General features: G+C 40.8%; 1 protein-coding gene across 1 annotated transcript; it reads left to right on the top strand.

Annotated features, from left to right (window-relative positions):
• The first annotated feature begins 2959 nt into the window (after positions 1-2959).
• Positions 2960-11660, top strand: armt1 (acidic residue methyltransferase 1). The gene is made up of 5 exons (XM_053614622.1): positions 2960-3066; positions 4019-4124; positions 5746-5987; positions 6935-7100; positions 8219-11660. The coding sequence occupies exons 1-5, from the start codon at positions 3011-3013 to the stop codon at positions 9005-9007; spliced, it is 1359 nt and encodes a 452-aa protein (XP_053470597.1). The 5' UTR covers positions 2960-3010; the 3' UTR covers positions 9008-11660.
• The last annotated feature ends 3354 nt before the right edge of the window (positions 11661-15014 follow it).

The raw sequence follows: 15014 nt of genomic DNA, 5'->3' as shown, positions 1-15014 counted from the left end.
TGACCCCAAGACACAACTAACATCTGCAGTTCTCCAGCTGTGATCCTTGGAGACTTTTTATCCACTCGAACCGTCCTCTTCACAGTGCGTTGAGACGATACAGACACACCTCCAATTCCAGGTCGATTCATAACATTTCCAGTTGACTGGAACTTCTTAATTATTGCCCTGATGGTGGAAATGGGCGTTTCCAATGCTTGTGCTATTTTCTTATAGCCACACCCCATTTTGTGAAGCTCAACAACCTTTTGCCACAATCACAGCTGTATTCCTCGCTCTTACCCATTGTTATGAACGACTAAGGGAATCTGGCTTGTGTGTTACCTCATATTTATACCCCTGTGAAACAGGAAGTCATGGTTGAACAATTTCCAGTTTTAAATATCAATGGGAATTTGTTTGTGTGTAGAGAAAGGGGGGAAAGTGTAAATACCTTAAGATAAAAGAAAGCATCAAATGTCAGAAATTCTGCCCTGCTGTCAGTCAGGTAAAATTCTTAGCATTGTACTCTTTAACAGCCTTTTTTTTTTTGTAGCTTAATTAATGAACTACAATGAACTGATTATGTACATAATAAACTTTCATAGTTTTATACATTCATTAGGGGCCAAGCACCGAAGATGTGTAGGCACCTATTGTATCTGTTAGTTTTATTATTATTATTATTATTATTATTATTATTATTATTATTATTATTATTATTATTCCCCACTGGTAGTCTATGGCAGCCCTGTGACCCGTAAGTAGGAAAATAATGAAATTTGGCACAATCATAGATAAGACCATGAGTAGTATCTGGACCAATTATGGGCTCTCTAGGGCCAACTATATAGCGCCACCACTAGTTCAAAAATTCACTTTTCAAATGGTTCTAATTGTTGAACACTTATTAGTTCATCAGATTCCTCTCCTCATGATGATCACAATCCATATCTTACATTAAGACTCCACCCACTACAGTAGTCACCATTTTGAAATGTACAGTATTCAGTTTTTTTCACTACACCTCGTTCAAATTCGGTCCAATTATTACCAGAATTGGCTCAGATGATCAGTTGCTAGAGCCGTACAAAAATAACTGAACACAGTTGTGATATTCCTATTTGTTCAAAAGTTACGATCCAGTATCTGTTAACATTCAAACTAATCATTTTTTGAGTGCTCATTCTCACCTTGGAAGCTCTCCTCAGCATCAGAGCAACTGTGTGGTGCACTGTGATAAATGACAAGCTTCAGTTCTAAAGGGTTCGATTCCCATGTGGTGCAAGCTCTGAAAAGTGTCTGGAATCTTGTGTCATTCGGTTCCTTTCTATTGTGGCTCAGCATGGCACTAACCTTTTAACCTCTTGACATGCAAATAAATGCCTCTATTCGGTTCATTTCCTGTTCAAACTTATTCTCAGCTTTTATTCATTCATCTACATTCTATTTCTTCAGGCTCCACATTGCTCTTGCTGCGCCTTTGGTGCTTGGCCCCTTTAATTGCTGCTTGCAGCTATATTTTTGTTGTTGTTGTTGTTGTTGTTGATGATGATGATGTAATAGTAGTAGTAAGCCAAATATGATCACAATTTTTGCTGTCATTGTGTGTATATGAACAAGATATTTGGATATTTGTCCAGAATGTTTTGACAAAGCGACAAAAAGCCTGTAAGCTGCACTTTTAACAGCGCAGAGACTTAAAGAGCAAACGGACGAGGGCTTTGTGCAGCCCTGCAGCAGGATATGAGCTTAAGGGGAAGCACAACTTCAGAAAAAAGGTCAGGAAATGTGGAAGACATCACACACACACACGCACACAGACACACACACACACACACACACACACACACACACACACACACACTACAAAGTGAAGTGAAAAGAGAGGAGGTGTGGCTGCGTTCTTCACAATACTGATATGGAAAATCCAGATGTTTTTGATGTTGGATAAAATATAACAGTAGGAAACAGTAGGAAACAAGAAGCACTCTGTTACTGATGAAGATTTAATAGAAAAATAAAGTAAATAAAATGATAATTAACCATTAAACAATTACACCTATACACACTACAGTAAACCACCTGGCAGAGTAAATAAACAAGAGTTAATCTGAACATTTCTGCACATAAAGAAATGTATGATAATGCTTATTATTATTATTATTATTATTATTATTATTATTATTATTATTTCTACGAACCTATCTGTTATACTGTATATCTTTTTTTATTGTAATACTATAGAAGGAAAAGGTTTTCCACATGTAAAATGGCAGTGTAATGGAAATAAATATGAGGTAATTTGCTTAAATGTCTTAATAATCTAACCACCAAGTGATGGATTTGTAAATTCCATTTTGTTCATCTTTTAACGTAAATGTCTTCCTGAAGATAAAGTTTATTAGCAACTGAATTTTTAATATATATATATATATACATACATACATAAAATTCTTAATATTTTAGAAAATAAAAATAAAAACATAATTTAATTATTTTAAATATAATTTTTACATTATGTACATTGTAACATCATCAGTTTGTTTATATTATTTTTTTATATTATATATATATAATAACATAATTAAACTAATTTATATTTCATTATTGTAGATTATAATATATATTGTTATATATATATCTATATATACATATATATATATTATAACACCATTAAATATTTTAATATACATTATAACATCATTAAAAGATTGTATTTATAACATTTTTATAATAATATTTCATTTGAGTGATTTCGGCACTTCGTTACACGACCACCAGGGGGCAGTGTTGTTTACGGCGTGAAGCAGGTAGTGCTCTGGTGATTAAAAGCAATTTTTAGTTTTTAAAAAACGTTTTTAGGAGATATATTACTTTGGTAGAAATATAAAGATGTTTCAAAACATATGAGTATTATATTTTAATCAATCTCATGGAAAATTTCAGATTTTTTTTTATTGTTATTCAACCGATTTAAGTAAAGTTGCGTATTGGAAATCACAACGTCTTCCTGTAAGCGTTAGCCAAGATGGCGACAGATCAAGTTTTTATTCCTCCACCGTCGCTATCAGCTAAATTCGAAGGGTATGTATGTTGCGTTTCACTTAAATACAGCTTTATTTTCATATTTAGGAAAATGTCTAGACTTTGAGCACTGCCAAACAGAAGATACGATTTATTTAGCGCTCAGAGTGTTTGCTGTTAGCTACCTGGCTAGCTGACTCAGGCGCTTTGATGTGGGCCGAGTCCCAAATCGCTTACTATTGTGTACGAAGGGAACTACGTAGGGCGTGTACCAGCCGTCCATGTAATATCTTAAGTAGTGCACATGTGTAGGGACTGGGAGATATTTGGGATTCAGTCGCTGTATTTCGTAGGTACTTTATATACAACGGAAACAGAAGATACTTTACTATAGCAATGAAGTACAGGTATGCACATGTAGTTAATTTTTAATTTTATTTAGAGTATCAAAAGCCACTCCTAAGACAGTCTGGGGGGGGGGGGGGAGCAAAAACAAATGTAAAATAATAATAATAATAATAATAATAATAATAATAATAATTTAAAAGGGGGGGGGGGTGAAAATATAAAGAGTAACAAAAAATTATTTACTTCTTTTTTTTAAAAGGATTAAAAAAAAATTCTGGTAAAATGCAAATCTTCTAAAAAGATACTTGGGTATAGCAATGAAGTACCGTCGTATAGGTATTTCTCTTTTTCCTTTAAAAAAAAAAAATAGGCTAAGACTTTGTTACCTACATGTATAAAAAAAAATTATATATAAAGAGAAGAAAGAAAAAAGTTAGAGGTGGGGGGTAAAATAAAACTAAAAACAAAGCACAATTTCACAGCAAAATATTCTCCTTTCCTAACCTGATGTAGATATCGGAGTGAGTGCTATTTGTTGTTGTATATAAAATATTATACACACTTTATGCTTATAGGAATCGTTATATAGTCACACGACTATATATAAGTTCCTTATGTGTAACATAACACAAGTCTTTATTTTTCTTTTTTCCCCCTCCCCAAGATCTTTTGCATATCTGACGGTAAGAGACCGGCTGCCCACGATCCTGACCAGAGTCATTGATACCATTCATCGAAACAAAAACAACTTCTTTGAGAAACATGGGCAGGTACAAATAAGAAAGACTCGAGCTCATACGTTATGTTGAGTACAGAGCAAGGCGACTTACTCTTGTAGCTCATCAGCTTAACCGTTTGAGTAAGAAATTGTCTGATCGTGTTCTAGCATGCACACTGGGACGTAAAGTAATGTTCTTCCACTAATGCTGGTTTCTGTTCTTCATACGCCGCTTATCAAACCCTAGAGAAACGCCGTTTACCAGATTTACTAACTCGTGGTCATTCCACGCAGGTGAATTGAGTTCTTCAAAGGCACTTTAAAACCGGTTCGATGTTAATTTAATACTGAAAAGGTAAATATTTTGAAAACCTGACGGATGTCAATGATCGGCTAAGGTGAAGAGCCTGACGAGGCCATTAAAAGATTTCTTTCTTTTTTTTAACACGAAGTTACCGTTCATTAATATTTGCAGTATAATTTTGTTTCTTAAAAATAGTTTCAGTAAAAAAAAAAAAAGGCAAAAAATGATGTAATTTGACCAGTGGTGCACAAACTTTTGCATACAACTGTATATTATTATACTGTGTGTGTATATATGTATGTATATGATCTAACGAATTACACTTATTATTTAATCTACTACTCGTAATATTGAAGGCAGGCGGAAATCAGTAAAGTTTGTGAAATAGTTTTCAATTAAAAAGTGTCAGTGTGATTGCATAAATATTCACACACGCTCCCCACCTTCCCCCACCCCCACACCCGCTGCGGGTTGCACAAGGCCCCAGAGTTCGTTCGAGAACATACCTCGTAAACGAACAGCATCATAAAAACCAAAGATGTATCAGAACAAGACCAGGACAAAGTTCTGGAGACGTATCGGTCCCAGGCAGAGTTTGGATCGTGAACATCCCGTGAAAGCACCAGCACCAAAAATGGGAAAGACTCGACTCGGACCTGATCCGGTTCCTCCGACCTGGGCGGAGTCGAATCAAAATCCAGTCGTGGAGACCACGCCATGTTTCCCTGCCGGTACTGGAAGGGTGTTTGTTGTTCGAAGATAGGGTTCGACTCGTAGCAGGAGTCGGATCGGGTCCGGCTCCGCCCGCTTGGTGTCTGTTTTTACAGCTTCTTTATTATACAGAGAATCAACCAAGAGGATAAGGAAGACTCTTAACGTGATGCTACCACCACCATGCTTTAATCTTAAAAACACTGGCTAGGCTTTGAGCACTGTATAGAAGGTACGTTATTAGCGCTTAACCTGGCTATCTCACTAAAGCACTTGGATATAGGCTGAGACCCGAAATCGTCCATATTGGATAAATATGGAACTATGTAGGGTGTGTAGAATGATTTTTAGATCATCTAGATTGCACATTTTTAGGAAGTGAGATACAGTTGGGATTGAGATATAGAGATATATAGCAGCTTATTAGCCATACTGGAGTTTAATTTAATTGCCACGGGTAACGCTCGACACGATGCTGCCGCCACCGTGCTTTAATCCTTTTTGAATTCAATAACAGCTTTGAGGAACAGTGATAAATCCAGGATCATATCACCTCTGCAAACAAGCCAATCCTGCAAAGCCAGTAGTTCACATCTGAGAGACCAGAGCTCAGTTTTAGCATGCCTGTTATTTGATCTGCTCTTGCCATAATCAACAGGTGGGTGTGGAAGCAGAGAAAAGAGCCATCTCCTTCCTCTCCAAGCTGAGGAACGAGCTGCAGACAGACAAACCCGTGCTGCTCCTGACCGAGTCTGGAGATGATACAGAAGCGTGGAACCAGTACTTGCAGAGACAGCAGGACCTGATGGAGGACGGGCAGCAGGTCAGCTGGTTCAAGTCACCCTGGCTCTATGTGGAATGCTACATGTACAGGAGGATTCAGGAGGCCTTGTGGCTCAGGTGAGGTCAACCGTTCACTCAGGTGGTTCCATCTGACTGTACTGTATGCGTACTGATCTAAATCCAGAACTGTTTGCACCCTGGCTCAATTCTCTTCACTTCAGTGAGTAAGACAGAGGCAAGGTGAAACTCCGTAACCTGCCAACTCGAATACGTTTTGCGTAGGAGCTCTACGTTTTAACATGCGAGTAAGCTAGTACGATTATTTAACCCTCGCAAATATGCAAATAAAGCAGTCAGCTTGCTATGGTGATATTAGAGAGATCTGAAAACTGCTTTTCTGCTTTTTTTAAAATATTTTTTAGCTAAACCAAACACGACACAAAAGGGAATTCACTGAAGGGGAAAGGACGTGAAAGACCAGCATCAGCTTCTGGGAGCAATTACTTTTGTTTCACCGTGACTTTTTATTTAGGCCACATTTAACCTGTAAATGAATGAGATTCAGTCTTGTGAACCCAAGTGGACTCAAATTTTCCAAATGGAAAAAATAATAAAAAATAAAAAATGCAGCAGATGGTGGTTTATTAAGTCGCATCACTCAGTAGGCTCGCTCAATAGGGATAAATTCACACACTTAAAATCTGTATCCTGTCTTTATATGTTTCTGTAAAGCCGCTTTGAGACAGCGTCTGTTGTTAAAAGAGCTGTACAAATCAAATCGAATTGAATTAAATTGAATCACATTGACTCACACTAGTGTTCTGTGGGGGAAAAAATGATTCGTCTTGACCGCTGGCGCACTCCAGGGTACGCCAGTGGACGAGATTTTTTCTTCTTGTTAGTGCTGTTGGTATCTCTACATATGACGGTTGCATTTCACCAGTCGATGTTCTGCATTATTTCTATCTCCACCCACATGTTCCTGTTTGGCGTTAGACACCTGTAACAATCGACAATAATCTCTATATGGGTTTTTTTTTCTTTCTTTCTGTTTTTCACCAAAGTCCTCCCATCTGTGATTTTGACGCCTTTAAGGAAGCAAAGACGCACAGCTTCTTCGAGTCCCAGCAAGCGATCATCTCGCTCTGTACGTACCTACGAGAGATCCTCTCCACCACAGATGCCACGAACAAGAAATGGCTGCTGGAACATTTCCTCAGGTTTCTACAGGTTGGTATATTCTAGCACAGGTATTCATTAGAAATCCCATTGCTGTGTGTTTTTTTTAAACTTTCTCCATGGTGTGATCACCTGGTCTTAAATCGGTCCGGGAGCTGTGACGCCGTACATCACCGAATAATGTTGGTGCTACACCTTGACACCAGCCCAACCCAACCTCCAGTCCCCCCACCCCCTCCCCCATTCCATACATCCATAGAAAGTGGGTGATATTTTAAAGGGTAAGATTTCTCCAAGTGTCTTTCTTGTTAAGTTTTCTTTTGGAGTGATTATTATTATTATTATTATTATTATTATTATTATTATTATTTCATGCTCGCAGGAGAAATACGAACCTGTCTAACTGACAAGAGCCCCATCCAAACACAAACAAGCCTTCTAGACCTGGAGCCGGGTTTCCAATTTATTATTTATTTATTTATTTTTGTTTCCAGCCATGTAAAGTACTTGTACCAAGGTCACGATTTAAACCGATATATAATATATATATATATTTTTTCCACCATGACATGTTCTACGTGTTTTTTCCATGTTATTTGTACTAGTAAGAAATCAAGAAACGTCAACTAGTGCACCTGGTTTTTTATTTATTTATTTATTTATTTAGTAGCGATTGTTTACTAGACTGGATGGGATTTGATTCACAGGGTCAGGATGTGTGTTTTTTTTTTTTTTTTTTTTAAAAAATAAATAAATAAATAATAATAAAAAATTCCCTCAAATGAAAACATTCAAAAAGCTTTACGGCTTGAATAATTAGGCAAAATGTTATTGTAGAACGTTAAATAACGTGGGTAATATTTCAAAAGTTGGGTTGTGTTTGTAAAGTAAATCTGTACCGAGGGAACAGTTACCGAGGGGTTTCTGTTTTAAGAGTTAAAGGTGCTGTTGTAATGAATTTACTTGGCTCCGTTTCCTAAAATATAAACCGATTGGCTAAGTCTTTTAAAGCACAGCGACTGGGACCAAGATGAATCAGTTACTGAAGATGAATTCTTAATTCGTGAATCAATGCTAAGCCAGCGTACTTCCGTTAGACCGCTCTCTGTTTCCCCACACGCCTATGTCTTGGTCTTTCGTTGATGTTGTTCTGTCGGATGTTCTCGCAGGTGTCCCTGTGGGGAAACCGGTGTGATTTATCCATCTCAGCCGGCCTGGAGAACTCTCAGAAGACCAGCCCGATGGATTCTCTGTCTGATCTGCAACACTTCGTCCTAGTGGACGATTCGGAAAAGGTGTGGTCCGCGTTAACGTCGGGACGAGGTCCCGGAGGGACGGAGGAGACCGGCGTCCGAGTGGACGTCGTCCTAGACAACGCTGGCTTCGAGCTAGTCGCTGATCTGGTGCTCGCAGATTTTATGGTGTCCGTCGGCTTGGCGAAGGAAGTGCGTTTCCACGGCAAGTCCATCCCGTGGTTCGTCTCGGACGTCAGCGAGCGGGATTTCGATTGGACCGTGTCGCAAACCGCAGCGTCCAATCACAAACACGTGTCGTCCTGTGGCGTCCAGTGGAAGCGCCACGTGAAGGACGGAGTGTGGTCGTATCACGACCATCGCTTCTGGACTCTACCGCACGAGTTCTGCGACATGCCGGCGGACGCCGCGGATCTCTACGCCACTCTACAGGGTTCGGATTTGATCCTGTTTAAAGGAGACCTGAACTACCGCCGGCTGACGGGAGACAGGACGTGGGAGCACACGGTGCCGTTCGAACGAGCACTCCGGGGCTTCCTGCCTGCTCCGCTGTGCAGCATCAGGACTCTGAAGGCTAACGTGCAGGTCGGGTTAGAGCCGGGTCAGGCGGAGAAACTCGCCTCTAAGGACGCGGAGTGGATGACCAGCGGCAAATACGCAGTCATTCAGTTCTGTGGTCCGGTTCAGCAGCAGCAGGGTTCTTAAAGGTGCCAAGGGAACGACCATACCAAATAATTTCTCTCTTAATGTTGTGGTTTTTTTTTTTGTTTAGTTTTTTCAATCCTTAATGTCAGAGTCTTATCAGATGCTCGACAGTTTTCTGATAAATGTCTTAATAGTAGTGACTGGACTTGCATTTTTGTTGGACTTATTTCGAAATATTTGGCAGAGGAACGTCAAAACTGCTTCCTTCAACCAGAACGTTTGTCCAAGGAGAACACCCACACCTATTAGATGTTCAGTTTAAGACGTGCGAATGCAGACGACGTTACCCGACTAGAACACGTCGTGTTTAGGCTGCTTCGACGTGTTTACCTCCCAACCAATCAGATCGCAAGTCGCAAGGCAAGACAGGGAAACCATCACGGAGGAAAACGTGACTAAAAATGTCAAAAAAAGAAAAAACATCCGTAAATAATATCCGTGATTTAGAATTAGCACGTCCCAAATCGTAGCTAGGTTGAAACGAGCATCCCGAAGGTCCCCGGATAGTTTACCATTTCCGCTTTACACTTTTTTTTTTTTCCCTTCAGCTAATATCGCACATAATACCTCCGTGCTCGAGGGGGGAGGAGTTTCGTGAAGTCTCAGTACTTGCTCGCTCTATCGCTACACGCTCGAAAGTATCCGCTTTTCCTCCACGAACGAAGTGCGTCGTGTGTCCGTAGGCGAATTAATAGGACGCAGCAACAATCCAAAGCGTTCCTTTTACACGTAAACGCTACGAGGTTGTTATGGTTACGGTGTGTATCGCATGAGGCCCCCTAGCCAACGTTTAAATAACTCCAGGTGTGAATGCAGCCTTTCAGCATCTCTTCATTCATCTTGAAGGTTTCCCGACGAGTCCAGTCACCTCGACTTACCACTGCGAGATGTTTCTAGCCTGCATGCCTGGCTGGAGGTTATTTCGCGGTCAATATGCATATGCATGTCGTCCAACAAAAATAAGTGTCATGACGTTTGTGATATTCGCCTGAAACGAACCCGTGAACGAGCACGTGCTCTATATTTCTACGTTGCAGGAAAAAAGAGTGAAGACGGGGATTTCATTGATGTGATTGATCTATGTGTATACGCTACATACAGCCTAGCTACTGGATGTCAATTATACAAAAGCTTTTCTTTTTTTTGTCTTTTTTTTTTTTAACGGTTTACATGAGTGACATTCTTGTTTTTGATGGATGTTAATTGAAAAGTGAGTTTTGTTTTGCGTTTAAAAGCACTGTAACGGAGCGACTCTCGCTTGGGAAAAGGACTGGAGGTGGAATGGAGTAAGTCGAGCTGTTTAACAAACACGCACATTAAAATCCAATGCTATTTCATGTTTGGTATCTTTTGTGTACGGCGTACGAGTGCAAGGTCGTTACTGCGAAAGAACAGAATGTTTCACTGAACCGAACTGACGCACTTTCTTTCTTAATGGATAATGAGGGGGAGGGGGAGGGGGAGGGCGACTTGGTAGTTAAGTTGTGTCTCAAGCGGTGAAGTTTAGCATGGGGTTGAGTCTTTGGGACATGACATCAGGATTAACGTGATGTGTCGTCATTCTCTCAAATTCTCGTCGAGGTGCGTGGTAATGAAGAGCTGAACGACGTTCGATTGGTCAGTTCCTTAACCGAAACCACGCAAAATCTCACTGACCAATAGAAATCAAGCTAAGTTAGCTGCTTATCATAATTTGCAACGTAATCCAACTTCGTTTGTTTGTAAGTATAGTGTAAAGTTTTTCAAACACTTTAAAACTGTTATAGGAGTTTTATGGTAACAATTTTATTGTATTTTTTTTTTTTTAATTAAAAAATGACACGTCGTACTTTCAGATTATAGCTACGTTTTTAAGTTGGTTCTTGTTCTCGCTTGCGTTATAGCAGCTGTAAACAGTCGTTCTCTCACCAGCTTCTCACTCGCTCTCTTTTTTTTTTTTTCCTTTCTTTCTTTTTTTTTTTCCTTCTTGTGAAGTTAGCAAGACAAAAAAAAAAAAAAAGTTCCCGAGAAACCTCAACGCGTACACTCGTTTATCCGAAACCCTAAAGTTACAGCTTTACCTCTGACTGTTGCAAAACGCTGACACTGGAGACTCCTTCCAAAGAAAATAAAACCTGAACTAAACATCTCCTTAGAGAAAACTTCACCAAATCTATGATTAAATGGTTTCTTTGTTGAAAAAAACCCCCCAAAAAAACCAACAACTCGATTATTATTAGTCTTGGATCATGTGGAGAATCTAGTACACTGTTCAAGTCCCTGTGAATGAGCTGCTACTATGGAAACAATATATATACTATCAGAACGAGTGCATTTATTATAAAACTTTCAAAATGAGTCAACACCTTCTGACCAATCAGAATCGAGGAACGACATACGACAACACCACAGCACAGACACCAGCTAGGGCAGGGTTTTTTTGTTTTTTTTCTCTCTTGCTGGTGATTTGTGTTTTTGTTTTACTCCAGTAACTTCCTGTTAAAAATCAAACCCAAATTTATTCCAATCACTTACAATTGCACTTTAATATTATTCAAGTGAATTGAAATTAAAGTACGAATTGTATGGGCGTGGCCTCATATTCTAATTGCACTCAAAGGCGTTCAATTCAAACACTTTATTTACGAGGTCATGTAGAGTAACATAAACTGTGTGTACCATGCACATATTAAATATAATCTGCACACAGATACATTAAAAAAGAGTCCAAACCATTGATCTGAATGAATGAAAAAAAAAAAAATATATATATATATATATATATATATATATATATATATAACACTGTGTGCAATTAAGAATATAAAAGTCACACTGTGGTAAACAAAGGGGTCAGAGATGGTTGAGAATTTAAAAGCTGCACCACTTTAGGAACAAATCGTTCAAGCACTAATGCATAGTGATTGGTGATGTTGAATCTTGCGCAAGCTTTCCCCCGCAGAACCCCGCCCAGTTTACGTTAAAAGCATAGCATTTCTGTCGACGTGCATGTAGACACGTCCACATTGTAAAGTCGCCAATACTTTGTGTCACAGTAGGCAAGCATTGTGCTTATGTATAAATCATTTAGCTTGCTTGGGGCTTTGCCGTATTTAGATTTGATCACGTGACCTCACTATTTCCAACGAGTCAGTTTGCTTCGATCGATCCTAGCCAATATCGTGAGACTTTTTGGATAAGAAAGCGCTCTTAAGAGTGCGTTTATGCCCATTAAATGAGCACAGAGTGCATTTGGATGACCAAAACGTAAAAGGGGACAGCCTTGAAAACAAAGCGCGGACGCGGACCTGCGTCATTTGGCACGACGCTGAAGTCTGTCTTTCTCCTCGTCCTGTTAAAACGTCACGTTGAAGTGTTACAGAATACGCTATCGTTAGCGTCACATTATCGTTAAAGAGGTTTCAAGATCGTTCTGGTGGATTAAGGGTAAAAATATGTAAATGTGGATTTTGGCTTCAGTACCCGCTCGCTCCGTCGACCCCTGATTGAACAGGTGACCTCGTACAAATATTTGTATACCTGAGCAGATGTCACGTCGTCATTTAAACTCTGTAGATAAGCCATGGAATACCTTTAGACGAGACGAGCGTGCTGTATTTCACATTTATTCGCTGTCAGAAAGTGTGGAAGCGGCTCTGACCGTAAGAAAACCATGTGATCGTCGGCACGGCGACGTTTTCTGCCTGTTGTTTATTTAGCATTAACCTCCAGTGTCAACCCGGCGTCACGCCCGAGGAGTTTACGCTTTGCCGTTTCTCTGTAACACGACACGCTACCCGTTTTAAATTTCGTCTTTGAGAGCGAGAAAAGACGTAAAAAACGTAACTATAAACGGATAAAAAAAAAAAGCAAGAAAAAGTTCATTATTAAATAAACAGTTGTAATTTAATAATTAGCAAATTGCTGTGGTCGGTATAAGAGGAATAAAACTTCAGCGTGGTAAGTGACGTTAACACCGCGTCATCACACCTCCCTGTCTTTGATCGTCTTCCTCTGACGGCACAGCCCAAAGACCGCTCCGTCTACACGGAGGTGCCGCCTCTACCGCTGGACACGGGCAAGTCTTTGCTCTTGATCAGTGAGAGAGTCATAATCGAAACTTGACTTTTAGGTTGACTCACGGACCGAGAGTAAAGCACCGCAGGACGAGGCACCTTCTGTCACCTGGGTCATCGTGTAATGAATGTGAGTAATTATGGTGACTGAACCCACACACTTCCCACATCAAAGATAACAGTGGTCGAGTGCAAAAGTTTGCAGCCCCTTCACTTTCTGAATGGAAAGGATGAAAGGTCGGTCTGTACTTTACAGCTAATCTACCAGTGAGAAATGTACTTTAACGTTTTTATTGGAGGCCTGTTACAACGTAAATATCACAGTAACGGAGCCTCAAATGATCGAAGATCGCCTTGAATTTGACTTCACCCATTGTAGTGTCTGTCATTTATTTATTTTTTACATTTTATGGCATTTTGCATTTTTTTTTTCTTCATTTTATATAACTGAGGGGTAAGGGCCTTGCTCAAGGGCCCAACAGTGGCAGCTTGGCAGTGCTGGGGCTTCAACTCCTGACCTTCTGATCAGTCACCCAGAGACTTTAACCACTGAACCACCCCTGTCCCAGCTTGGTGTCCCAGCTTGGTGTCCCAGCTTGGTGTCCCAGCTTGGTGTCCCAGTTTATTGTTCCAGCATGGTGTCCCAGCATGGTGTCCCAGCATGGTGTCCCAGTTTATTGTCCCAGCTTGATCTCCCAGCATGGTGTCCCAGCTTACTGTCCTAGCTTGGTGTCCCAGCTTACTGTCCTAGCTTGGTGTCCCAGCTTACTGTCCTAGCTTGGTGTCCCAGCTTACTGTCCTAGCTTGATGTCCCAGCTTACTGTCCTAGCTTGGTGTCCCAGCTTACTGTCCTAGCTTGGTGTCCCAGCTTGATGTCCCAGCTTACTGTCCTAGCTTGGTGTCCCAGCTTACTGTCCTAGCTTGGTGTCCCAGCTTGGTGTCCCAGCTTACTGTCCTAGCTTGGTGTCCCAGCTTACTGTCCCGGCTTGGTGTCCCAGCTTGATGTCCCAGCTTGATGTCCCAGCTTACTGTCCTAGCTTGGTGTCCCAGCTTACTGTCCTAGCTTGGTGTCCCAGCTTGGTGTCCCAGCTTACTGTCCTAGCTTGGTGTCCCAGCTTACTGTCCTGGCTTGGTGTCCCAGCTTGATGTCCCAGCTTGATGTCCCAGCTTACTGTCCTAGCTTGATGTCCCAGCTTACTGTCCTAGCTTGATGTCCCAGCTTACTGTCCTAGCTTGATGTCCCAGCTTACTGTCCCAGCTTACTGTCCTAGCTTGGTGTCCCAGCTTGGTGTCCCAGCTTACTGTCCTAGCTTACTGTCCTAGCTTGGTGTCCCAGCTTACTGTCCTAGCTTGATGTCCCAGCTTACTGTCCTAGCTTGGTGTCCCAGCTTGATGTCCCAGCTTACTGTCCTAGCTTGGTGTCCCAGCTTGATGTCCCAGCTTACTGTCCTAGCTTGGTGTCCCAGCTTACTGTCCCAGCTTGGTGTCCCAGCTTACTGTCCCAGCTTGGTGTCCCAGTTTATTGTCCCAGCTTGGTGTCCCAGCTTCCTGTCCCAGTTTATTGTCCCAGCATGGTGTCCCAGCCTGTAAACAGCTCCTCACATCTGAGCTGTGGCTCTCTCCAGCTCTTTACCCAGGACCTCTTGGTTGCTCCAGGTCAGTGATGTTTGTCAGAGTCATGGTTGTGCCATATTTAAAACTTCATAGTAATGGATTTAACGGTGGTCTGCTGGATGTCTGATGTCAGCGTCTGAACGTTCAGTTTTGTCCCGGACTTTTGATCGTTTATTGTACTTGTTTGTATGGGTGCATGTTCTCTGTCAAACTCTAGGTTCTTCCAGGAACAGCTGGACCGAAGGACATCACATGACACCTTCATTTGAACTGCACACACAGGTTGACTCAATTCAGATCATTATGTGACTTCAGATCATTCTGGAACTAATTTAGGG

This window comes from Ictalurus furcatus, chromosome 25 (genome assembly GCF_023375685.1).
Source record: "Ictalurus furcatus strain D&B chromosome 25, Billie_1.0, whole genome shotgun sequence".
Classification (NCBI taxonomy): domain Eukaryota; kingdom Metazoa; phylum Chordata; class Actinopteri; order Siluriformes; family Ictaluridae; genus Ictalurus; species Ictalurus furcatus.
Note: the sequence above shows the minus strand (reverse complement) of the source record. Positions and strands in the feature narration are given on the sequence as shown.

What these genes read in the sequence shown, in the direction of transcription:
- armt1 (XM_053614622.1), top strand. Translation starts at nt 3,011, where the DNA reads ATGGCGACAGATCAAGTTTTTATTCCTCCACCGTCGCTATCAGCTAAA. An exon ending in CTATCAGCTAAATTCGAAGG is followed by an intron (nt 3,067 to 4,018) that starts GTATGTATGTTG and finishes CCCCTCCCCAAG; the next exon opens with ATCTTTTGCATATCTGACGG. An exon ending in ATTTCCTCAGGTTTCTACAG is followed by an intron (nt 7,101 to 8,218) that starts GTTGGTATATTC and finishes ATGTTCTCGCAG; the next exon opens with GTGTCCCTGTGGGGAAACCG.